Source organism: Bos indicus, chromosome 11, assembly GCF_029378745.1.
Source record: "Bos indicus isolate NIAB-ARS_2022 breed Sahiwal x Tharparkar chromosome 11, NIAB-ARS_B.indTharparkar_mat_pri_1.0, whole genome shotgun sequence".
NCBI classification, from domain to species: Eukaryota; Metazoa; Chordata; class Mammalia; order Artiodactyla; family Bovidae; genus Bos; species Bos indicus.
Window position 1 is genome coordinate 72,740,314 of NC_091770.1, and position 25,199 is coordinate 72,765,512.

At 47.2% G+C, this 25,199-nt stretch overlaps 2 protein-coding genes across 3 annotated transcripts in view; one reads left to right on the forward strand and one right to left on the reverse strand.

Moving 5' to 3' along the window:
* CIB4 (calcium and integrin binding family member 4) overlaps positions 1-25,199 on the forward strand; it is a 103,789-nt gene that overhangs the window by 63,578 nt on the left and 15,012 nt on the right. The gene's annotated exons all lie outside the window — the stretch shown is intronic.
* Positions 23,135-25,199, reverse strand: part of CIMIP2C (ciliary microtubule inner protein 2C) — a 36,524-nt gene continuing 34,459 nt past the window's right edge. Inside the window, exon 4 of the mRNA XM_070798991.1 lies at positions 23,135-23,307. Coding sequence (XP_070655092.1) covers positions 23,235-23,307 — 73 coding nt within the window. The 3' untranslated portion in view covers positions 23,135-23,234. The remainder of the gene's footprint in view (positions 23,308-25,199) is intronic.

The following is a 25,199-nucleotide window of genomic DNA, read 5'->3' on the forward strand; positions in this document are numbered from 1 at the left end:
ATTTCTAATCAGGGCTTGGCTCTGACATGTGCCTAGGACTGCCAGGCGCCCTAGGGAGCAGCTGGCAAAGACCCACCCTGGAGGGCTGGCACAGAGGGTGTTGGTATGACTCGTGGCCTCAGCACTCTGCATGGACCCAGCACACCACAGTCACGCCTAGGGGCTGTGATCAGAGCCCCAGAAGAGCAAACACTGGACTGGATCAGAGGGCTGGGTCCAGGCCCAGCTCCATCACACTCCGCAGATAACGCATCTCTCCTCTAAGTTTAATCTCCTCTCTGTACAACAATATGCACACCCTGTGCGTGTAACAGACCTGGCAGGGATGAGCCATGGTCCTCTGCACCCTCCGTTTTGTTCCCCATCCTCTCCTTTCTTCCACCTGGAGGCTGGGCTGGGGCTCCAAGGCTGGAGAAAACGGACGAGGGGCAGATGGCAGGAGCACATTGGCCATGACCCCGGGTGGTCTGGGGTCTACTTGACCTCGGGCTTGTCATCTGGCAGTCAAGGGCTGGGCGCTGATGCAGCAAGAACGTGAGACTGCTGTAAAGTGCTGCAGTGTGTGAGGGTCTGGGGACGGACAACCGCCCAGGGCCCAAGAGCCCCAGGAGCTTGTTCACCGGACAGTGGCTGGGAGCTGAGTGGGCGGAGGGGGTGTGTCTTGGGATGTGATTACTTTAATTTGACATTTCTTATTTCATCCTTCTAAATGGTCATTATTTTACCCTATCCTACACATAAAAACCAAATCATTGCAGAAAAATTGGAAAGCACAGAGAGAAAAGCAAAAGTGTGGTAAAAATCATCAGGTAGCCTACCTTAAAGAATGACCATTGTGACCATCTTACCTTGTTTCCTTCCATACTTTCATTTTTAATGTGGATCTATACGTGTTTATTGGGATCACATTGACTTTTTTTGTATATTGGTTCCCCCCTCCCATTTTGGATTCTTTGTTGCCTTTCCAACTGTTTCTGAACAGCCAGTACCATCTCCTGAATTGAGGACACTGAACCTTTGCCACATGGAGAGAGCTAGGGCGCAGGGCACAGGGCCAGGAGCAGAGGAGCTGGCTTTGAACTCGTTTGCCAGGCAAGTGATCCCAAGCAAGTCACTTCACAAGAGGAATGACTGGTGGTGAGGGGGAGCAAATAGAAGTCAAAGAAGACTGGGAGGCAAAGGGTACAGAAGGCAGCTGTTTTCCTGCAGGTGAAAGGGCTGCTTCTAGGGGCTCCCAAGTGTAGGCCTGGGTCCAAGGACGAAGGTTTCTCCACAATACAAAGTAAGCACTTTGTAATCATCAGAGCTGTACATAGAGGAAGTGAGCTCCCTGTCACAGAAGGGCACCAAGTGGGAGCGGGCCAAGCCTTAGCTGGTGGCATTTCAGCACATGCTTAGGTGTCAGTGGCCACTGGACTGCATGCATTGGTGCCCTTCTCACCCTCTGCGGTTCTGTTTCTGACCCGGAGCTTGGTCTTAGTCTTCTTTGAGTCATCTATTACAATATGTCCCAAACTCTGGATGTTCATAGTCCAGTGAAATCTGCTCCCCCTCCCAAAGTTATTATTTTGTGGAAGGACTAGCTAGTGATGCTAACTTTCCAATTTTGTCAAGTAAGGACTTAAGAAAACATGTCATCCACAATCATCATTTCACTTTGTAAAGATATTAATTTTAGAACAAAAGTGTAAGAAGGATCCCAGAAGCAACAACTGTTGTTTCCATACACATCCCTTTTTCATTTTATTTCTCTCCCTCTGTTCTTGGTTGTCAAGAACATTGTTGCTGATCATTCCTGGTCCTCAGACTAGCTTTGGGGGATTAAGATCCAGGACTCAAGTTTCTCTCTGCGCCTTTCTGATCTTGATTGAGGCAGAAAACTGAGTTTCCCAAAAGAAGCAAGGAGAGGTTTGATGGGAGGTAGGGACCTAAGTACCCCCGTGTCCTCTGTGGTCTGAAGGATGGGAGCTGGGTGACTCAGCCTGTGCAGAACACTTCTCTGGAAAAGCTTGGAGAACAGGGCCCAAGGGAGCTCTGGATACCGGTATTACTTGGCTCAGGGTCTTGAGTGATCTGGGAAGAAAGTTCTGTTTTCCTAACTTGGATACACTCGTGGAAAAAGGAGGTTGGCTAACATTGGGAAGGGTCTGCCCATCGTGGAGGGCAGGGCAGGAGCAGCCTGAGCAACAGAGTCCAGCAGGGACACAGGAAGGCCCTGTTAAGCCGGGGCTCACTGCCCCCTTTTATCCAGAAGTTTCTGGGGTTTTTTTTTTTGTCTGCCGCTCTGTTTGGTATATTTAAACATGAATTAGCTCAATGTTTCTGTTCTTGTAAATAACGATCTTCCTTTCTATAAACACTGATGAGTACTGGCATGGTGTGACCCACGTGGGTTTCTAGTTTCCGGGACTCGGACAGCCAGCAGCAGGACCTGGGGGAACATCTTGGGTTCTGGTAGAAGTACCAAGAGTCTGGTAGAAGCTCCCCTAATGAACAGGGCTACCACATACCTCTGGCCTCTTTCCATCTCCTTTTCTGGGGTTCCTACAGGCAGGTGATCTGGGCACAGCCTGATCCCTACTACGTTTTATTGCAGCATCAAATCTGAAAAAGCACCTTGAGGTTTGGGAACACGCCTGAGGTGTCAGGAGTTGCTCCAGGTGTGGCTTCTGAGGTTTCAGCCCCAGTGTTTCTGAGACTTCAGAGGCCTGCTATAGGCTGAGCCCATTTGCTTGAAATATGTGTGTGTGTTAGTCTCTCAGTTGTGTCTGACTTTTTGTGACCCAATGGCAACCCACTCCAGTACTCTTGCGTGGAAAATCCCATGGACGGAGGAGCCTGGTGGGCTACAGTCCATGGGGTCGCTAAGAGTCAGACACGACTGAGCGACTTCACTTTCACTTTTCACTTTTGTGCATTGGAGAAGGAAATGGCAACCCACTCCAGTGTTCTTGCCTGGAGAATCCCAGGGACGGGGAAGCCTGGTGGGCTGCCATCTATGGGGTCGCACAGAGTCAGACACGACTGAAGCAACTTAGCAGCAGCAGCAGCAGCAGCAGCAGGACTGCCACCAGGCTCCTCTGTTCATGGGATTTCCCAGGCAAGAGTACTGAAGCGTGTTGCCATTCCCTTCTCCAGGGGATCCTCCCCACACAGGGATTGAACCCAGGTCTCCTGCATTGCAGGCAGATTCTTTACCGTCTGAGCCACCAGGGAAGCTTAGAATAGCTTGGAATGAACTCACTCCCAAGGCTATGGACAATGAAAAGCCCTCATGGTTATTCAGCCTCTCCAGAAACCACCAGAGTGGGAGGGGCAAGGATGGGATTGTGTTTTTTAATTAAAAATTATATATATACATACACACACACATATATTGAAGAAGGAAATGGCAACCATGCCAGTGTTCTTGCCTGGAGAATCCCATGGACAGAGGAGCCTGGCAGGCTACAGTCCATGGGGCTGCAAGAGTCGGACACAACTTAGCAACTAAACCACCACTATATAGTATTTAAATAAATTTTTTATGCAGGCTGAGAATCAAGTGGCCCTATGGGGACTGCCCTCCCCCGTTTCCCTTCTCTGGAGGCAACCATTTTCAGCCCCTTCTTGATAACTCAGCCTTTGGTTTCTATCCCCGCACCCCCACCCCCAAGAGAAGAGGCTCTTTGTCACTCCCACACCCACCCTGCCTGTATGTAACTCCCCGTTCCTCTGCCCCTCTAGTACAGTTACCTAATGATTTCAGTTCAGTCACTATACAGTGTTTCCATTATCATGGCTGAATGTGCTACTCAGAGCTGAATCATGAGATAGACTATGGTTAGTTTTCCCTTTTTGCACATTTTTTGTTGTCTTTCCTAGATTTAATCACTGCTTTTGCTTAGTTTTCTATGTATTTATTAGTAAATATGACACCAACCCCCTGCCAATCATCTCAATCTCCTCTAAAGGCATTCAGAAGGGAGATCTTTTCTGAACATTCCCTTTTCTTGGCAAAATTTCTCTTGGAGTCCTACAATCCACTCTAATAAGGGCTGGCCAGCCCTCTGGAGCCTGGTACTTGTTGTCGGTCTGGAATCTCCTTCCACAGTCGTCCGGCTTCTTTCACCTCGCGCTTGAATCTTCCATTTCCTATCTTTTCCTCTTTCTCTCTCTACTGCCTTGTTTTGGTGGAGCACATACTCTGGTAGCTTCCTTATGAAGGGTGCATGGGGGTAAGTGTTATGACACCTTACATATCTGAAAATGTCTTTATTCTCTCTTTACACTTGATTGGGAGTTCAGATGGAGAATTATAGGTTCGATATCAACTTTGCTTCAGAGTTTAGAAAACATCAGTCTATTACATTTTCACTTTCACTGTTGTTACTGAGAAGTCCAAAGCCCTCTGTTTTCTAATCTCTTTTTTGTGATCTGTTTTTTTTTTTTTTTTTTTCTTTCTGAAAACTTGGAGGCTTCTCTTTGACACCAGTATTCTGAAATTTCCAGCAATGGGAGTTAGTGTGGGTCCTTTTCTCCCAGTACTGGGCATGCAGAGGACCCATTCAGTACGGAAACTGTTCTTCCATTCAGGGACATGTCCATGAATTATTTCTTTGGTAATTTCTCCCTTCTGTCTTGTTTTCTCTGCAACATTCTTATGCTGTATATCCTGGGTTGGTCCTTTATGTTTCATCTCTTCTCTCATATGTTTCATCTTCATCCCTTTGCTTTTTCTCTGGGGAACTTTACTCAACTGTATCTTCACCTCCAGTTTAGTTGTTCACTTCTGCCATCATGCTTTTCATTCCCAAGAGCTCATTTTTATTCTCTGTTTATTTCTTTAAAAAAAAGTATCCTCATTTTTCCTGAATGTAATGTCTTCTCCAACCTGTAATCCAAGGTGCTGTTTCCCATTAGCTTTGGGTCACCTCTTTCACATCAGGGGCCTTCCTTGAATGCTTAGTAACTGTTTTCTCATAATTAAGAGTTGGGAGGGTTGCTGCTAAAAATGTGTTTCAGAGCTTGAGTCCCTGAGTGTGGTTTATTAACTCGGAGCTTCCCTGAAGGGGCCTTTTTTTTTTTGAATGTTCACAACCACTCTAATTGTAAGAACCAAAAACTAGAAACAACCCAAAGGGCCATTAGCTGGGTGGCTAAACTGTGTACCAGGCAACAGTAGTCAGTAACATGTGATGAACTGCCGAAACGAGGGTCATGGCTGAATCTGACACATGATGCAAAGTGGAAGGAGCCAACACAAAACACTAATCCCATTTAATTTCGGGTACGTGGCCTTCTGGGAAAAAGAAAACTCTAGGACTGAAAAAAAGATCAGTGGCAACCAGGAGTTAGGGTTATGAGAACATTTACTGCAAAGGGAACTTCTGGTGGTAGCAGCAGTGTTCTCTATCTTGGTTGGAATGGTTGTCTCCAATGTCTAAACTCAGCAAACTATAGTCTTTTTTTTCTTTTTTTTTTTTTTTAAATTTCAGCTATGCGGTCTCAGTAGTTGTGGCACTCAGGCTTAGCTGTAGCCTATAGGACCTTAGTTCCCCATAGGGATCAGACCCAGGCCCCCTGGCTTTGCGAGCCTGGAATCTCATCCACTAAACCACCAGAGAAGTCTCCAAACTGTACTCTTAAAAAAAAAAAAGGTGAGTTTTACTTTATGTAAATTCCCTTAATAGGGGAGTTTCCCTGGCAATCCAGTGGCTGAGACTCTGCATTCCATTGCAGGGGGGCATGGGTTCAATCCCTGGTCAGGGAACAAAGATCCCACAGGCCACACCATGCATAAAGGGGCCATTTCTTGAGGACACGCTGGAGAACAGAAGTAAGTTCTGGCTGCCAGGATTCTGGTGCTCAGTCAGGGAAGAGAACTGGTGGAGGTTCAGACTCCAGCACATGTATATTGATTTAATTTCCAGTTCTCAGCCGTGGCTGACGTCCCCAGAGCAGAGAGCCTCTGTTACACTCTCCCGAACAACCCTCTGTGGGGGGCTGGGGAGGGACAATCACCCCCCAGCATCAAAAGCAAGGGAGGTCTAGAACTCCAACTGCTTCACAACACTGTCATCAGTCTCTTTTTAGCTAACATCTATTTCCAGAGCAACCTGACATTTCAAGGTCCAGAGCCTCTAGAAACTTCTGGGATGTAGAACTGGTTGGTAATGAGTTCCCTGCTGCAGGCTCAGGGTCCTGCCCTCTGGCATCTGCTGGGTCAGTTACCTCTCGTCCACCTGCCTCCTGAGTGTGTCACTGAGGAATTGCTGCTGTTTCCTTGTGTTCTCTCTGGTTTTGTGGGTCATGCCTCTAAAGACTCGTTTACTGTAATTGTAGTGGGTGTCAGAAGGGAATGAAAATAGATGCGAGTGTTCAACCTGTCATCTTTATAAAGGATTGACACCTGCATTCCTGATATTCAGTAACACGTTTTGAAAACGTTTCAAAAACACCCTCTCCTCATTGATGCTGCCTCGGAATCTTCACACAGACAGCAGCTGTCCCCACACTTTTTCTCCTGCACTCTCCACAGCCAGCCTCCCAAATGCTCCGCTTGGCTGGTATCCTCTGAGCCTTACTCTCATGCTGTTCCCTCACCCTTCCCACCCCTACACCACCCTCCATCCCAGGCAGGCTGCTCTGGGAGCCCCTTCCCTTTCCACAGACCCCTGGGAAATGTCACTCCTTGTCCTATCAATTACCGGAGAACAGTTCCCATGGGTAAGGGACATTTTTTGGAGTCTGATGAATAAGGGTTCTCACTCCTGGTCCTCAGTGATGCACCCTAGAAGCGCTTATGCATTTATCATATGTTGTACACTAAATGAGGTGTTGGGGGCTTAGAAGATCTTTTCTCAGCACATTCAAGGTTAAGAACAAACAGGAGAATAGCAAACCTTGGGGGGCTTTGCAGAGCTCTGATTCTCAACCCCAGTGCTAAATACTGGGACCAGGTGGTCCCAGCCTACCCAGTGGGCACAGTCCCTCTCAGAGACCCAGCTCCAGACCTCTTGGTCACGCTGTTGGCATCCACTCCTAAATTCTGAGGATGCCAAGTGGCTTCTGGGGCAGCCAGGCAAGTCCGGGTGCAGCACCCCTCCCAAGGGTATGGGTGGGACCTCTCTAGTACTGTCCTGTGACTGGGCCAGGGTTAGTGCTCAGCCCTCAGGCACCTGCACTCAACTCTCCCGACAGCCTTCGGCTGGCTGAGTTATTATGTGCATTGACAGCTGGGGAAGCAGAGGGTCAAAGGGGGTAAGCAAGTCTTCCAGTGAAAACTCTATTATTATAAATGACCATCCTGCTTTGTCTGGCGGAGTCCCCAGCTGGAAGGGGTCCCAAAGGCCCTTAGGTTCTCTTTTTCCATGGGTGATGGCACATGGGGAGAATTTGAATCCACCTGTCCATCTGAGAAGAGATCAGGGTGCGAAGGACAGCAGTGACTAAGGGGTCTGGGAATTTTCCTAGTGTACTTTTGGATCAACTTTGTCAAAGCCTTCTCATGGCCACCACCTCCCTGCACCTCCCAAGGGTAGAGAGGCCTTGACAGATGAAAAAACTAAGGCCCACAGATGGGACATGACTGTCCAAGGTCAAGGGCCCATCGAAGCCCGAGCCAAGGTTGGAACGCTCACCTCTGGCTCCACCAAAGCTTTCTCCACACTCCATGTTCTGAATTCCCACCATGTCCTCTGATGGGCTCTGTCTGAGGTTTGTTCCTTGCTGAGGAACTAGTCTGCCTGCCCCTAACATTCACCACCTCTCGGCTCCCGTGAGCTTGGGGCTGTCCTCTGAGAGCACCAAATTCAGCCAGGGGACAGAGAAGTGGGCATGCAGGGAAGGTGACAGGCTAGCGGTGGGTGGGGGTGTCTTGATCACCCCCGGCCCAGGCCAGGACAGCAGCGCTCAGTGGTAATCTTCATGCCGTATTTAGGCCACTGCCCTGAACCCCTCCCTCACTCTCAGATAGTCTCCCTGGCTTGTTAAAAATAGCAGCAGATTGGATAGTTACAGCAATCCTACTTTCCAGCCCCAAATGTCCACTACCATTAGTCATGAGCCTCACGGTTACAAGTCCTATTCACGCTCAGCCTCATTGGCTCCTCACCAGGTCTGTGAAGCACAGACCTGCTCTGCAGGTGAGGAAGAGGCATCTAGATTAAAAGCTCTACCCACAGTCCCACAGTTGCAAAGATGCATTTGCACCCAAGACCTGTTTGTTTTTCATACTTCTCCATCTATTGGGGAGGACGAATTCAAGGCCTCCAAGCAGGCAACACATGTGGGTGTGTGTATGTATGTCTACCTGTGTGCACATGTGTGTAATAGGAGGAGAAAGGAGGATGGGAAGAAGCTGGTGGTCTGGACAGTCAGTGATTGAAGGGAGAATGGCTTTCCCATCTCTGGCTGGGATGCTCCCAGAACCTGCCCTTAGGTGGCAGGTCACACACGTGGGTCTCATGTGCGGGGAAGGCCTGCCCTTCACTCCAACTCATTTCAGGAGGGCCCTTCCCAGAGTCCAGTCTCTCAGGCTCCAGTGGCAGGCCTGGGAATTGTCAGATTCCCTGGTCCCCAAGCCAGGCCCCACCCCTAGTGCCCAGGGTTCCCGCGTGAACAAATGTTCCACTGAGAAAGGAGAGAGAACAAAGGGACGGGATTGGCCTGCCAAGCGCCCCAGCCCAGCCTCCCAGGCTCCCACCCAAGGGCTCCATCTCACAGGGCCTAAGGTCACTCTGAGCCTTTCATCTGTCCCTCCCAAGATAAATACTGGGGGTGACTCAGGGCCTCCCCAAACGGAGCTGGCAGCTTCAGCTCTCTCTCGCCCAGGGCTGCAGTCAGGGCCACCCCTGTCTGTTCAGCAGAGTTCAGATCACTGGCCACTCTGCCCCACCCCCCACCATCCCAGCCAGCCCTGAAATCTGTGCCCAACTGGGCTCTGTGCTGGGGCATTGCACACATAGCATCTCATTTAATCCTCAGAGTTATCCGCATTTACAGCTGGTGAGCAGAGGATCAAAAAGGGTCACACAGTTGATGAAAGGCAGCAGAGTCTCAGCCTCCAGGGCTCACACCCTCTCCACCAGTGGGAGGGTCCTGACTCCCTGATGTGGAGGCAGGGCTGGGAAGGCAATCTGGCAGCTGGCTCACTCCCCGCGTTTTCAAGCATCATTAGATCTTTTTCTGACAGCTTCATCAGTTAGCAGGGCTCAGAATTGGCAAAAATCCTTATTTAGACATTCAGCCAAAGAATTAAGAAGTGGTTCATTTCAGAAAAAAGCTCAGTGATGTAGGACGCAGTCTCTGCTCTGGCCCAGCAGCAGAGAGAAAGGATCTGGCCTCCAGCCTTGGCCACAGCGCAGACACGGCAGCCCTGGGCATGCCACAGCACTTCCCGAGGCCTCAGTTTCCTTGTCTTCCCGGTGGATGTATAATGCCTCCCGCATAGGTAGTTAGGAGAGCCTGGACAGTGGGGAGAACTCTGGGTTCTGGTTCCAGCTTTTCCCTCCTCTGGTTGCCTGGCCTTGGGCCAGTTCCTTCCTTCTTGGTCTCAACTTTCTATGTAGACTCCAGGGCAAGGCACGAGACCTGTGGCTTTTAACTTGGGGCAGTGGGGCTGGAGGGAGCCTGTAGGATGGCCAAGGGCAGCCCGTTTCCTAGTGCATGCCAGTGGACTATGCTATACCTGTAGCAGCCTCTGCTTGGTGCCCCTCAGTTCAATTCAGTCACTCAGTCATGTCCGACTCTTTGCGACCCCATGGACTGCGGCATGCCAGGCTTCCCTGTCCGTCACCAACTCCCAGAGCTTGCTCCATCTCATGTCCATCAAGTCGGTGATGCCATCCAACCACCTCATCCTCTGTTGTCCCCTTCTCTTCCTGCCTTCAATCTTTCCCAGGATCAGGGTCTTTTCCAATGAGTCCGTTCTGTGGTGCCCCTAGTAGGGGAAATGTGGAGCCCTTCCATTGCTTCCCTGCGTGCAATCTGCTTAACCCATATTTCACATGGTAACGAGGGCGAGGTGTTGGGAACAGGACTGGAGAGACATTTGGCTTTCATTTGCATAGCGCTTGACCATTTCCCCACCATCTCACATGTCACATCTTACTGGACCCAGCCAGTAAGTGGGAAGTGGCTGTGGTGGCTGTCTGCAGTTCAAAGCAAAATCAGAAACCGGGACCACGGACTGCAAGTCTTGCTCACCTTGCTCCTTCTTCCATCGCTTACTTCTGAGAGGCGTTTCTCATCCAGCCACACCCACCCAGTCCTGTAATCACTTCTGTCAGTGACTTGTGTTTCTCTCAAATCTCCCGAGAGCACTTGTCAGGCAGTTGCCCCACCGCCAGAGGCAAAGCAGACTTGGGAACCAGGTGGGCCTGAGTCTGAATGCTTCAGGGCGAGTCACTCAACTCCGCGGAGCCTTGGCTTCCTACGCTTTGAGATGGGAAAGACAAGTCAGTCCGCTTTGCAGAGCATTGGGATCCAGTGAGACGCGAGTCCAGCCCTCCCCAGGGGCACACACTGTCTCATTGCTTCTCCCCAAGAGGGTTACCTGGGAATCAAGGTGAGAATGACCAGCCCATTGCTAGATGAGGAAGTGGAGGCTCTGGCAGGTGGAGGGCCTGTCCAGTGTGGAGCCAGGGATGGCCAGGCAGGGAGCAGATGCCCTGCAGCACCAGCTCCCCTGGGCTCTGTCCACCGGGAAAGACATTCACGTGGCAGAGGTGGGAAGTGAACCCGGGCTTCCTTCCAGAGGTGGTGCCTCTTCCCTCCCTGCTGCAGATGACACTGATGGGACCGTTTAGAGTAGAGCTCACACCCAAATTCCCCGGGGGCCCAGAGGGAACAGGCTGCAGAGGGCTTTGGGACATCCTTGTCCAGCACCCTGGTCCCAGTCCTGTGCTCTCAGAGCACAAGATAAACAAACCCCATCTCAGCTTTTCAAGAGTCCTGGTCCCCAGGGCCCTTCTCAGCTTTGCTGGCTTGGGGCTTTATTCTACTCATGTCTTTTCTGATAACTTCATTTGTGCCCCCAGAGACCTCAGGCTTGTTTAAAAATAGAATAAATAATGTTGTTCCTAAAGTGCCCCCTCCCCGCTTTGGGCCTCCTAATGAGGTGCTGGCTGGGCTGACTGGGGCTCTGTTCCCAGGATTTTCAACTCTCTGCAGGCCTCGGGCCCCTGCTGCCTCTTCTTCCCAGCCGCGTGGGTGTGGGGGAGGCCTTGTGCTGCTCGCCTGGAGCTCCAGGCCAGCACAGCTCTGCAGAGCTGGGGTGTGGGGACCCATTCACCCAGGTGGAAGGCCAGGCCAGGCCCGGGGCAGGCTCGACCACAGAAGACCCCGCGAGGGAACTTCCACTTTTCTCAGCTCTGGCCTCAGTCCCTGACATAGAACAGGCCCCTTGTGTGTCTGGGGCTGAATGATGCCTCCAGGTTGCAGCCCCTCAAGTCTCCCAGGTGCATCAGGCTTATTGTTCCAAGTCCTGGACCAGAGTTTATATTTTGTATGTGGCCTCAGTTTTCCCTGCCTGAGAAATGGACCTACGGATAGCAGCCCCACCTACCACAGAGGGTCTGTGTGTAGCCTGCAGGAGAGGACGGCTATGAAAATGCTAAAATGCTCCAGGCGGCTGGATGTGATTTCAGGCAACAGTCAGAGAAGAATAGCACCTGGAGGCAGGGAGTGGTGGTTGCCCTCTGAATGCTGGGACACTTCTGAGTTTGTTTTATTTTTTTAATTTTTATTTTAATTGATGTATAGCTAATTTACAATGTGGTGTTTCTGCTGTACAGCAAAGTAATTCAGTTATGCATATATATATTCTTTTTTATATTCTTTTCCATTATGGTTTATTATAGGCTAGTCAATACAGTTCCCGCTGCTATATAGGAGGATCTTGTTGTTTATGCATTCTATATATAACAGTTTGCATCTGCTAATCCCAAACTCTGACATTCCTCCTCTCCCTGCCTTGGCAACCACGTCTGTTCTCCACGTCTGTGAGTCTGTTTCACAGATATGTTCACTTGTGTTGTGTTTTAGATTCCACGTGTAAGTGATATCAACATGGTACTTGTCTTTCTTTTTCTGACTTACCTTCACTTATTAATAGTATGATAATCTCTAGGCCCATCCATGAAATGCTGCAAAAGGCACTATTCCATTCTTATTTTATAGCTGAGAAATAGTGCTCTTGGGGCTTCCCTGGTGGCTCAGCAGTAGAGAATCTGCCTGCAATGCAGGAGACTCAAGTTCAGTCCCTGGGTTGGGAAGATCCCCTGGAGAAGGAAATGGCAACTCATTCAATATTCTTGCCTGGGATATCGTATGGGCAGAAAAGCCTGGTGGGCTACAGTCCATGGGGTCACAAGGGAGTTGGACACGACCTAGCAACTAAATAATAACAACAACATTACTCTTAAAATCTAGTAGAATTATCGGGAAAAATTAAAGTTGTTCACCACTTGTTAGTTACCAACCCACAGCTGCAGATTCATATTTTGGAATATATCTAGAAAGGTACAGGGAGAGACCATGAAATGACCTGGGGCTTCTTCCGCTGAACCTCCATTCTCATGGAGCGTTTCCTGCCAGACCTTGTAGGAGAAGAGCAGCCCACAGCCTTTGGTCTGAGGGCTAGGGGCCCAGATCTTCCTGGAGTCCAGCCTTGCCCCGCAGGGAGCAAAGCAGGAAAGAGAAGCAAGGTCTTATATCTAATGCCTTTGGAAGAAAAGTTTGTTTGCTTTCAGAGCAAATTTTCCCTGGAACCTTCTTTTTTTGTTCTGATTTTTAAATTTATTGTTAAAACAGTATGTTGGCATTAAAATGCATTTCCTAAAAAGTAATTCCTTAGCACCCAACCATCCTAACAGAAGTTGTCATTTTCTGTTTTCTTTTGCCACCTTTTCCCCCAGGCACACTTCATTTTACATCACTAGATAAACAGATACAATTTTATTTTGTGCTTTTTTCCATTAGGCATAAATGTTTTTTTCATGTTGCTATGTAGTCTGTGTTGGTATCATTTTAATGGCTGCATAATTGCATTGAGTTCTGATTTACTCAACCATCCTCTCATTGCAGGCCATTAACATTGTTTCCAGTTTTGGATATATATATTTTTGCTACTATAAATAATTTCTGAATAAACATCTTCATGTATTGCTTTCCTTGTTTTTAAAAATTATTTTCCTATTTAGATTTCCAGGTTCTCCTTGGAGGCATGAGCTAGGTAGGGCTGTCCACTCTGGAAATTTGAATTATGCAGCCATTAAAATGATAATTATATTGACTATGTAGCAACACAGAAAAACATTTACCTCTTATGGGGGATGCATGCATGCATGCTAAGTCACTTCAGTCGTGTCCGACTCTGTGCGACCCCATAGACGGTAGCCCACCAGGCTCCTCTGTCCCTGGGATTCTCCAGGCAAGGATACTGGAGTGGGTTGCCATTTCCTTCTCCACTTATGGGAGAATAAAGGCACAAAATAAAAACTGGGCTCTTAAATATCCTTAAACCAAGTCAATGATAAAAGAGAGCCCTGTGACGTCTTTAGAGACCTCTCTCCAAGTTGACACAGATGCACAGAGGTCACTTCCCTGTGGTTTTTCAGCAGGCGCCTGTGCGTGTTGTTCAGTCCAGTCTTCTGTCGTCCGTGAGGGAGTGTGTGAGCGCTTCTCCAGGTGTGCCATGTGGCAGGGGCTGTAGAGCTCCCTGTGGCTCTTGTGACCCAGCATCAGCTCATCTTTTCCTACTCCCTGAAATGCCAGGATTCGCAGGACCCTTTTCAGCCCTCCTCTTGGTCCTTCTTGAGCTGCATCAGCACTGGCCATAAGCATGTTCTTCCCTCTCAGGCTCCACCCACATGCTGACCCAGGAACTTGACATCTCTGTATGCATTTTTCCCCACATTGTGATGTAGCATCTTCCTGGAACACACTCCATGCCAGGAGCTCAGGTCTGAGGATCTTATTTGGTGAAGTTATTTAACCTTCCCACTCCTTGGTTTCCTTCATCTATACAATGAACTTGACAATATCTACTGTTTGGGTTGTAATGAGGCAACATGCGTGCATGTGGTTGACATCACATCTGATATACAGTAAATGTTTAACAAGCACCAGTTTCTCTCCTTCCTGCCTGTCTCCTTGGGCCCAAGGGAAAGTGTGGATAACGTGCGATGCATAGAGATCCAGCCAACAGTAGGTACTACTGGGAACCTAATAACAGTTTATATGGTTTTTCTGTGGAAAAAGTAAACAAAGTTCCAAATAGCCAATGTGAAAACACGCCAAAACACAATCTGTACCTGTACTTTAAAGGCAGTTTACACAAAGCAGGAAACAGTGACGGAGGCAATGAGGTCAGCCAAGGCAGACCAGGCATCGGACAGTTTAGGGAAGAGCCCAGAACAGAAGCCACTCTGATGCCTAGGTGATGATGGATCATGGCTGGCTGGCTGGGTCCTTCAAAGTCAAGGGCAACTTGCTGGGGGATGGGGCAATATTCCCAGGATACGGGAGGAAGAGAAGAGTAGGACATTGGGGGTTTCAGTAATCCAAAATATCAGGGATTCAAATAATAAAGGACCTTTCAGTTGCTTCAGTTCAGACTAAGAGTCCCTGAGCATCACAGCAGAGAGAGAGTAGCAGCTGTGAGTGACACAGGGACTGTGCTGTGAGCCCATTTCAGTTTCTATCCGTTGTTTCCAAGTGAGGGGTGAAATAGATCAACTGTTGTGGCTTAGAAGTATTAATAAAAGAGAAATTGTCATCTCAACGCAAAGATACACATCTTACAGAGTTCACAGGGGAACATGTTCCCAGGGCACCCAGGGTGAGTGTCCCCAAACAGCTGCAAAGCAGCCCCAACACCATCTGAGAAGCCCTCCTGCTTACAGACAGGAAGGCAGCTTATAAACTATGGGCCAGCACCAGGAGGGTGGGGGACAGGGCAGCGCTGCAGCTCCGCTCCCGTGAGAAGCAGAGTGGCTTCTGTTCTGGGCTCTTCCCTAAACTGTCCGCTGCCTGGTCTGCCTTGGCTGACCTCATTGCCTCCGTCACTGTTTCCTGCTTTGCGTAAACTGCCTTTAAAGTACAGGTGCAGATTGTGTTTTAGCGTGTTTTCACATTGGCTATTTGGAACTTTGTTTACTTTTTCCACAGAAAAACCATATAAACTGTTAGTAGGTTCCCAGCCTGAGCCACAAGTGGACACTGCTCATGGTACAACAGCGTTGAAATTGAGAACACAATCCCACTGCAATACTCTCTGAGCCCTCATGCATCTGGGGGTCTCCCTGCCCCCTAAAATCGAGTTGAAATAGTTGGGATCTACCCTTCTTCCAAGGAGTCTATGCCCTGTAATAGTACAGAGCTTCCTCCAGTCCTCTGTTCTTTTTCTGGGGGATGGAGCAGAGGGTACAGGGAAGAGGGACTCATGTCTTGCTTATGTCCCTTCTGCCTCCATCTCCTGCTCACCTGCTTCACTTCAAATTTACCCAGACAAAGCCTCCAACCTCTTCACTGGTTTCCACAAAACCACTCAGGCCAAGCGCTATACAAATTTCAGTCTCACCACTGAAGGTTGGGGAGGAGAGGTCCTGGGGAGGGTCCCACCTTAGAGCATTTGCACCCTCCACCTCCTCTCTCTCCTCCCATCCGTCCCTCCTCACTCTCTGTCTCCTGAGGATCCCCCGCTCCCCCTACCCCACACCAATCCCTCCTCTATTGGGCAGAAAGCTGCTCTCTCCCTCCAGGCTTCCAGGACCCAGGGCTGGGGGGTGGGGTCTTCCTACCTGCAGGACCCACCTCCCCAGATGCCAGCTGCTCTTGAGTGTCAAGAGCCATTTTTCCCTTGTTGTTCTAGTAATTCCACAAAATAGTAAAGCTGGGGGATTGAACCAGGGAGTCATTTATTCAACAATAGCACTTCACTTGGTGCTCTGGGAGAAGTGGCTTCCATTAGAATGGTGAAGGCAGTAAATGGAAACATTCCCTAAATAAATCTGGCAGAAATTGAAAGAGAGAAGTTAGACGGGAACAGTTAAAGGACATGCTCATAGGAGAGACAGTTTGTCACAGGTGGAATTGCCTGTGAGCGATCAGAGAGCCGGAGAGGCAGCCCCACGTGGGCCCCGGTGATGTAACTTGCCAGTCTCAGCGGAGCTGGGCCACAGCCTGTGGAGGGGAGGGTGATGGAGAGAAGTTCTAAGGAGAAGGAAGCTTTGTGAGGTTTCTCTGCAAGATGCATGTTTTGGGGCTGGGTGTTTGCCCTGGGGTGAGACTACAGGTTGTCTGCGCTGTACACCCCACCCTAGTCTTTGCTGATGGGAGGCTGTGTCCCAGAAGGGACAGTCCAGGGCAGGGGAGGGGGGTGGACAGTGCCTGATGTCATGTCTCTGCCATTTCTTAGCACTGTGACTTTGACCAGGTCACTTAGTGTAGCACCTGGGCAGCTTACTAAGTCATAGATTCTTGGGTCCCGCCCCTAGAGGTAACTGACTCAAAGCGGCTGGTGGGTTCAGGCAGGTAAATTTTGATTAAAGCTCCCTGTGGGACTCAGATGCACAGCTGGTGTGTTGCCTTCTCTGGGTTTTGCTATTGTCAACCACAAAATGAGGTTATGCCGAGGTTACTCCACATGTTAGCCCTGTTCTTGCCTTCCTTCTCAGAGATCCTCTCTCCTTTGAGTTCCCTGAAGATTTCACACGGCAGTGATGCCTCTGGCTGCAGTTGACAGGTGTCCCTGCAGACACCCATGGGGGCCCAGACCAACATTTCTGTGCCCATTGGCAGGCAGGGTCAGCTACTGGCAACATGTTGGCCCAAGTAGCAACTTTACTTGGGAGCTTTAAATCGACAGCCCTGCCAGTCCCTGGGGGTATTGGTGATGCACATGGAGGAGTACAATGAAGTTGGGTGGAGAGATTACTAATAGTAGTTAAAGTTTATTGGGGGACCTGCCAGTACTTGGTGTTTTGCAAATATGATCTCATTTGATCTCCATAAAACCCCATAAGCAAAGTTATGATTCTGCCCATTTTACAGATGGGGGAAAGGGGTGGGGGGGAGTTTCAACAATCTGCTCAAGTTTACACAGCTTGTCTTGTTATTCTTGTTACCCAGGAACTTGAATATTGTTTAATGTGCTGTAAGACACTGCAGAGCTGCTCTCAAGTTATTAAAATGCTAACGTCCAAATGTGCGTAGAACCTTCTCTGTAATATGGGCAAGTCACACTATTGAAAAATTGAGATCGTATAAACCTCAAAAGCTACAAGGAATCTTGTAGATGTCAAATAAAAAGTTGCAACTCTGTAGTCAGTCTGACCCCAGAGCCTTTGCTCCTTCCACTTCCCACCTCAAGACTCATGCAGCACAATGCCAGGCCCCTGGGCCACCTCAACACCCAGGCCTGTAGTCCCCTGAGCATCTTGATGTTAGCAGGTGGCACTTCGAGGAGGATTTTCGGGGCAGTGGCAGGTACCCACGGGCCTAGAATCAGGGCAGAGACTGGTGGGGTCTGAGCCAGGTCTGGGCCACGTGGTCACATGGATGTTTAATAATATTTAACATTTTTACTGCCTTTCTCCCTGATTTGTTCCATTAGCGATGTGCCTCCCGCTGCCGGCGGGACGCATCCTCAGCCTGTCGCTGCCAACCCATCTGTCACCAGGAGACAGCTCCCTCACGGGCCTCTCTGTTTTTAAACTTCAGGAAGGCTGAACATCTGAAACACAGAGACCGTGTCCCTTTCTTATAAACAACTCGTGGGAAGGACGCCTCCAGGGCTTGGCCAACAGAGGGGGTGCATTCACCTAAGCGAATTTCTCAGGTCCACACGCCCTGCCCCCAACTTCCCTGAAATGAAAATGCAAGGCTTCTCGCCACTTGCTGATGTTACACAGGCCACTCTGGGCCTCGAGGGTTCAGGGTCCAGGTTAAGCCCCACTGTTGCCCTCTCCTCCTCAGGAGAACCTGGAAGGGGAGGAGACAACTGGGGAGCCGGTGGAAAAGGAAGGAGCGGCCCTGTTTCCCCAGCTCACCCCCACCCACACTGTGTGCTCTGGCTCTGTCTCCTGGCTGGTTTCTCCTTCTCAGCCCTTGGTTGGTCTGTCTCCCAGCACTGTTCGCTTGTCCTCTCGCTTGTCCTTTCACTCAGCTTGTACTTGATTCAGATCTTCTTTTATCCTGCCTGAGAAAAACCACTGTGGTGCTAGCGGTAAAGAATCCACCTGCCAATGCAGGAGACAGAAGAGACACAGGTTCAATCCCTGGATTGGGAAGATCCCCTGGAGAAGTAATTGGCAACCCACTCTAGTATTCTTGCCTGGAGAATCCCCAGGGACAGAGGAGCCTGGTGGGCTACAGTCCATGCGGTCACAAAGAGTTGGACACGCAACTGAGCATGCACCTACCTGCCTGTGTCTGCAGAGGCTTCTGAAGAGATCTGGCACGTTCAGGGTAGTATGGCCGTAGACTCTGCAGGGACTTCTGTAAGTGCCTAGACTGAGTTCCGTAGAAGGCAGAAGTGATGACTCACTTGGGGGCCCCAGGACCCAGTTCAGGGCCTGTTACCATGGTAACTCACATATGCATTGCTCTGATGGCTTGAAGTTCAGGCTATGAGCCTGTGTCTCATCTCTAGTTGAGCAAGCCGCATCCTTCAGTTTGGCTGGTTTGTTCTCTGAGCAAACACCAACTTCCAGGGGCATGGGACTCAGGATAATACCTCAAGCCCTGCCTGCTCTGTGTGTGCAGGAATGTGATTTTTGAGAACTTTTTTGGGGGGAAAAATGCATACCCAGTGAAGTCAAGAGTAGAACTGTAGACAAAGCATTGACTTAGGAGTTTGAGTCCTCCTTCTCTAGGCTTTAGTTTTCACTCTTTGCAAAACATAATATGTATCATACCACCTGCCTGCAACATAGTCACAGCCTTACCTAACCACTTGTACCCAGTAGGTGCTCATTCTTGGGATTGAAAACTGACTGAATGACTCGACTCAACACTGCCACCTTCTGGTAGAGTTACTCTGGTGCTGGGGGGTGACTGTTCAGACCCAGAACTAGGAATTCCTCCTGTGCAGATGGGCCGAGAAGCTCCATCCAAGCCACTGTTTCTGGTGACAAGCTCATCCATTTCTTAAGGGGCAGCACAGGTGCTCCCCAGGTAGCACAGGGTTAGAATAGGCTCCATCATCCACTAGTTGTTAGACCTGGAATTCCTGATCCACTCTTCTTGTAATGACCAACTCCCACCAAAGGGTGAGGGACTTTTTTTTTTTCCATTTAAATACACATATAAGTCCTTTCTTTTTAAATAGAAGTACTTAATGTTGTTCATTTTTCTGTACACACTGCTTTCACTGTATACCACAAATACACAGTGTTGTGCTTTCATTTTTATTTAGTTCAAATTATTTTCTAATTTCCCTTGTGATCTCTTTGATATTTCCAAGATATCTTTATGTTTATTGATTTCTAATTTAATTTTGTTGGGTCAGAACATATTTTGTGTGATTTAAATCCTCTTAACTTTATTGAGACTTCCTTTAAAACCCAGAATATGGTCTATCTTGGTCTATCTAAATGTTCCAAGTGCATTTGAAAAAGTGTGTATACCACTTTGATAGAAGTGCTCTATGTCAAGTAAATCAAGTTGGTTTATAATCCTTTCAAGTCTTTTATCCTTAATGATTTTTTTGTGGATTGTTCTGTCAATTACTGACAGATAGATGTTGAAAATTCCAGCTACACATGTGGATTTGTCTCTTTGGAAGGGCTTAAAATGAGAAAAAAAAAAGATATTTTATGTTTTTTCAGATATTTATCACTTCCAGTGCTTTTCATTCTTTTGTGTAGATCCAAGTTTTCCTTCTGGTATTTTTCTTCTCCTCAAAGAAGTTTTTTTAAAAAATATTTTTTGTGGTTCTGATCTGCTCCTATGAATTCTCTCAGCTTTTCTTTGGCAGAAGAAGAAAGTCATTTGCTTTAAGTTTGAAAGATATTTTTGCTGGGTATAGAAAAATTGGACTAGAGCCTTTTTCCTTTCTCTCTGAGAGTAATATTCCATGTCTTTTGGCTTGCTTAGTTTCTGATGACAAATCCAGAGGCGTTTTTGTCTTTGTTTCTTTATGTGTATGTGTCCCCCCACAACACCTCCCTCCTCAAATATATTTCTCTTTATTGCTGGTTTTTAGCAGTTTGATTGTGCTGTGTTGTGCTGTTTTGCTTCAAGTTTCTTCTGCTTGGATTCTGTTGAACTTCTTGAATCTATGGATTTATCATTTTTCCTCATCATGCTTTCCTCTACCTTCTGGAATATATATGCTGCTGCTGCTGCTGCTAAGTCGCTTCAGTCGTGTCTGACTCTGTGCGACCCCATAGACGGCAGCCCACTAGGCTCGCCCGTCCCTGGGATTCTCCAGGCAAGAACACTGGAGTGGGTTGCCATTTCCTCCTCCAATGCATGAAAGTGAAAACTGAAAGTGAAGTCGCTCAGTCGTGTCTGACTCTTCGAGACCCCATGGACTGCAGCCTACCAAGCTCCTCTGTCCATGATAGCATATTTATAATTCTTGGTTTAACATTTGCACCTGCTTATTCTATCATTGGTGTCATTTCTGGGTCTGTTTGTATTAATTGATTTTTCTACAGGTTGTAGATCTTATTTTTCTACTTTTTTTCATGACTGGTGATTTTTTTATTGGAGTATGAACATCGTTAGTTTTACATTGTTAGGTGCTTAATGTTGTTGTATACCAGACCACCTGACCTGCCTCTTGAGAAATCTGTATGCAGGTTAGGAAGCAACAGTTAGAACTGGACATGGAACAACAGACTGGTTCCAAATAGGAAAAGGAGTACGTCAAGGCTGTATACTGTCACCCTGCTTATTTAACTTATATGCAGAGTACATCAGGAGAAACGCTGGGCTGGATGAAGCACAAGCTGGAATCAAGATTGCCAGGAGAAATATCAATAACCTCAGATATGCAGATGACACCACCCTTATGGGAGAGAGTGAAGAAGAACCAAAGAGCCTCTTGATGAAAGTGAAAGAGGAGAGTGAAAAAGTTGGCTTAAAGCTCAACATTCAGAAAACTAAGATCATGGCATCCAGTCCCATAACTTCATGGCAAATAGATGGGGAAACAGTGTCAGACTTTATTTTTGGGGGCTCTAAAATCACTGCAGATGACGACTGCAGCCACGAAATTAAAAGACACTTGCTCCTTGGAAGGAAAGTTATGACCAACCTAGGCAGCATATTAAAAAGCAGAGACATTACTTTGCCAACAAAGGTCCGTCTAGTCAAGGCTATGGTTTTTCCAGTAGTCATGTATGGATGTGAGAGTTGGACCATAAAGAAAGCTGTGTGCCGAAGAATGGATGCTTTTGAACTGTGGTGTTGGAGAAGACTCTTGAGAGTCCCTTGGACTGCAAGGAGATCAACCAGTCCATCCCAAAGGAGATCAGTCCTAGGTGTTCATTGGAAGGACTGAAGTTGAAGCTGAAACTCTAGTACTATGGCCACCTGATGTGAAGAGCTGACTCATTTGAAAAGACCCTGATTCTGGGAAAGATTGAGGGCAAGAGGAGAAGAGGATGACAGAGGATGTGATGGCTGGATGGCATCACCGACTCGATGGACATGGGTTTGGGTGGACTCTGGGAGTTGGTGATGAACAGGGAGGCCTGGCGTGCTGCAGTTCATGGGGTCGCAGAGTCGGACATGACTGAGCAACTGAACTGAACTGAACTGAACCCCTGTGAGAAACAAATTTACCATCTAGAGTACAATGTTGGTTTATGGGGGTTTTGTCTTTAGACTTTCAGTACCCGATTGAAACATTATTTTCCAAAGTTGCTTGGTCAGTTCCTCTTCCCCAAATTCTTTCAGTGCGATTTTGTCACTTATTTGTACATAGTTACTTTTATTTGTCATGACCTACATTTCATCCTGAGTTCACTAACATCCTGCAGTTTAAAATTTTTTAATTTGTAGCCAGTAAACTTCACTCATTGTGGTATACAGTTCCATGGGTTTAAACAAATGTACTAAGGTGTGAAGCTGCCGTGACAGCTGCACCATACGGAACAGTTTCACCGCCCTAAGCATTTCCGTGTGAGGCTTCTTTGTCGTTAACTCCGTCCCCTTCCCCCAAATGTTGGCAACCACCCAGCAGTTTTCCATCCTTATATCATACTTTTGCATTTTCCAGTATGTCTTACAAATGGGCTCATACATTATATATTATTACACCTGACTCCTTTTACTTAGCAAAATACATTTAAGAATTGTCCATATTGTTGCACGAATCTACTTACTGCTGAGAAGTATTACGTTGTATGGATATGCCAGTGCCTGTTTATCCATTCACCTGTTGAAGTATATATTGATTGCTGTGGCTTGCCTTTTCACTCTTGTAATGATGTCTTTTGAACTACACACATTCTCAATTTTAATATATTCCAATTTATGAAGATTTTCTCTCATAATCAGAGCTTTGTGTGTATTATTAAAGAATCTTTGCCTCACAGTTATGAAGGTGTTGTGCTACGCTTTTTTTAATTATTGGTTTTCCACATTGGATCTATGATCAATCTTGGAATTGATTTTTGTGTACAGTGTGAGGTAGGAGTCAAGATTCCTTCCTTCTGTGTATGGATATCCACTAAACCCAACATCTCTTATTGAAAAACCTCTTCTTTCCCCTACTCCATTGCAACGTGATCTTTGTTATACATGAGGCACCCATATATGTATGGGTCTGTTTCTGGAATTTCTATCGGGCCATTGATTTGTCTGTCCTTGCATCAGTACCACCCTAAACTGATTACAAAAGTCTTAGCAAGGTCCTGATGTCTAGCAGTGTAAGTACTTCAGCCTTGTTTCTCTGCCTTAGGATTGTCTTGGCTGTTCTTGACCCTTTGTATTTCCATATAAAGTTTAGAATCAGCTTGTCAATTTCTACAAACACATCAACTGGAAGACTTTAGAACCTTATTAATTCTGCAGGAAATTTGAGGAGAATCAACATCTTAATAATATTGAGCCTTCCAAGCAAAAAACATGGTACATCCAAGAGAAGTTTTTAAAGCCTCTAAAATACAAAAGATTTTGTTACACACCTCTCCCAGGACACAGGGTCTGCTCACCTAGTCTTGCACAATGATGGGTCATCTTTCAGGCAGTGCTTCTCTCAGTGAGAGTCTGCTCCAGTAACCTAAGGGCTCCACTCAAGGTCTAGGAGGGGCTGGCTTCTTGTACAGATACCTCCATCCATGCTTTTCCTTGCCAGATGCTTTACATCTGTTTAAAATTTTAAAAATATGAACATTTGATTTACGAACATAGGAACATTTCAGATGAACATATCACTTGAAAATGATATGATTTATCATTTTTAAAAGAGTTGGCAGCAGACAAATGAGCAAAAAATAAAGCATTATTTAAAAAAAACCACAGTAAAAATTAAGAAAGATTAACTAGTAATGAAAATATCAAATGAAATAATGCTGTTTGATCTTTTTTTTTTTTTTTTAAATGAGATCTTAAGAATCAAACTGTGTCAATGATGTCAATATTGAGTCACTAGTGTATTTTTGTGTGAATTTTTTCCAGCAACTGCAAAAAGCTCTTCTTGACTATGTGCTAGCTGGAGGAATGGTGAGGAGATATTTTTAAGCTAAGTCCAAATATTTCCCCTCTGACTTTCATCTTCAAATCAAATCTCTTGTTCAATAGCTTTGTGAAGAGCTTTTATTAAAAAAAAAAAAAAACTTAGTTTTTTGGCAGGGACTGAAATCTTTTTATTTACAAACTGTAGTTTCTGTTTCCAAAAAAATCCTCAGTGTTTGGAGTTTATTTTCACCTTCTTTAGTTTTGTCATGCCTGGATAGAGACTGTACTACCGTTACCTGTATAAATTTCTACATTGACATGTTTATATTCCCTTGTTCAGAACACCTTCACACTAGGGCATATGTTATTCTTGAAATGGAAGCATTACTTTGTCAATTGTCATCTTCTTCCCTTGGAGGATTGAAGACTGCTAAATGAGTGTGAAATTTTATGCAGACAATAACTCTCTGGATGGGTCCCAAATTTTATTAGTTCAGATTTCAGATTGTTAAAGTAAGAGCAACAAAAATCTAGAATACAGTAAACTGGAACTGAGCTCATTAATGAGCCATGCTCCCTCTCCTGTGTTTTTCCAGCTGTTCTGTCTGCTGCTGGCTGGGCTGGGCCAGACCTGAGGACTCTGGCTGAGTTGGCTCTTGGCTCAGGGTGGAGAGATGACAGAGGCATGGAGGCAGCTTCCCCTGGGCCTTTAGAACTCTCCCTGCAGCACCATCAGCAACCCTCTGCAGGGAGCTGCATGTGTGCCAAGCACACCTTGTCATGGGCAGTCTGTGTCGTGGGAACTTTGGAGAGTGATGTGGAAGGGAACCTGGGGGGAGGGAAGCTGCCCTTCTGGACCATAGACAGGCTTGGGACACTGTCCTGGAAGGTGGCCCTGGACCTCACAGAGAACTATACCAGTTTAGAGCTATACCAGTGCCTGGCTTCCAGGGCCCAGACACAGCTCTGGTGACCTAGGTCTAGCCCTGAGACTAGCACCTGCTCTGCTCCTTGCTCTGTTTCTTCCACCATTCCCCAGCCTGATGGCCCATTGCTGCCTCCTTCCAACCCCCAGGGGTTCTCTTTTCTGTAGCGTTTGCTCCTATTGCGTTAGAGCTCTCAGAGACTGGGGGCCACTTTTTTGACTCCAATCTCATCTCCATTTTTGCACTTCTTGTAAAAAAAAAAAAATTTTTCAGGTCATGCTTGGCCTCATCACCACCATTCTGTTTGATAGTTATGTGGCACAGGCCAGCGTGGCAGGAACAGTACCAGGCAGACTCAGAAGATCCTAGGCTGGGCTCGTTGGCTGAATGACCTTGGGAAAGTTGCTCTCCCCATTCCCCGCTTCCCCTTCAGGGCCTCATTTCCACATTTGTGATTATGAGCGGGTTAATCTAGATCAGAGATCTCCAGACATTTTTGATCATGCACCCTCAGCAATAAAATAAAATGGAGTACATAGCCATAATAGGCATTTATTCACTTATAAACTTTATGCCTTTACTACAGTACTAAATGTTATGAAATAAACGTGCAAAATTAAAAGTTAAATATGTGATATATATATATTCTTTTGT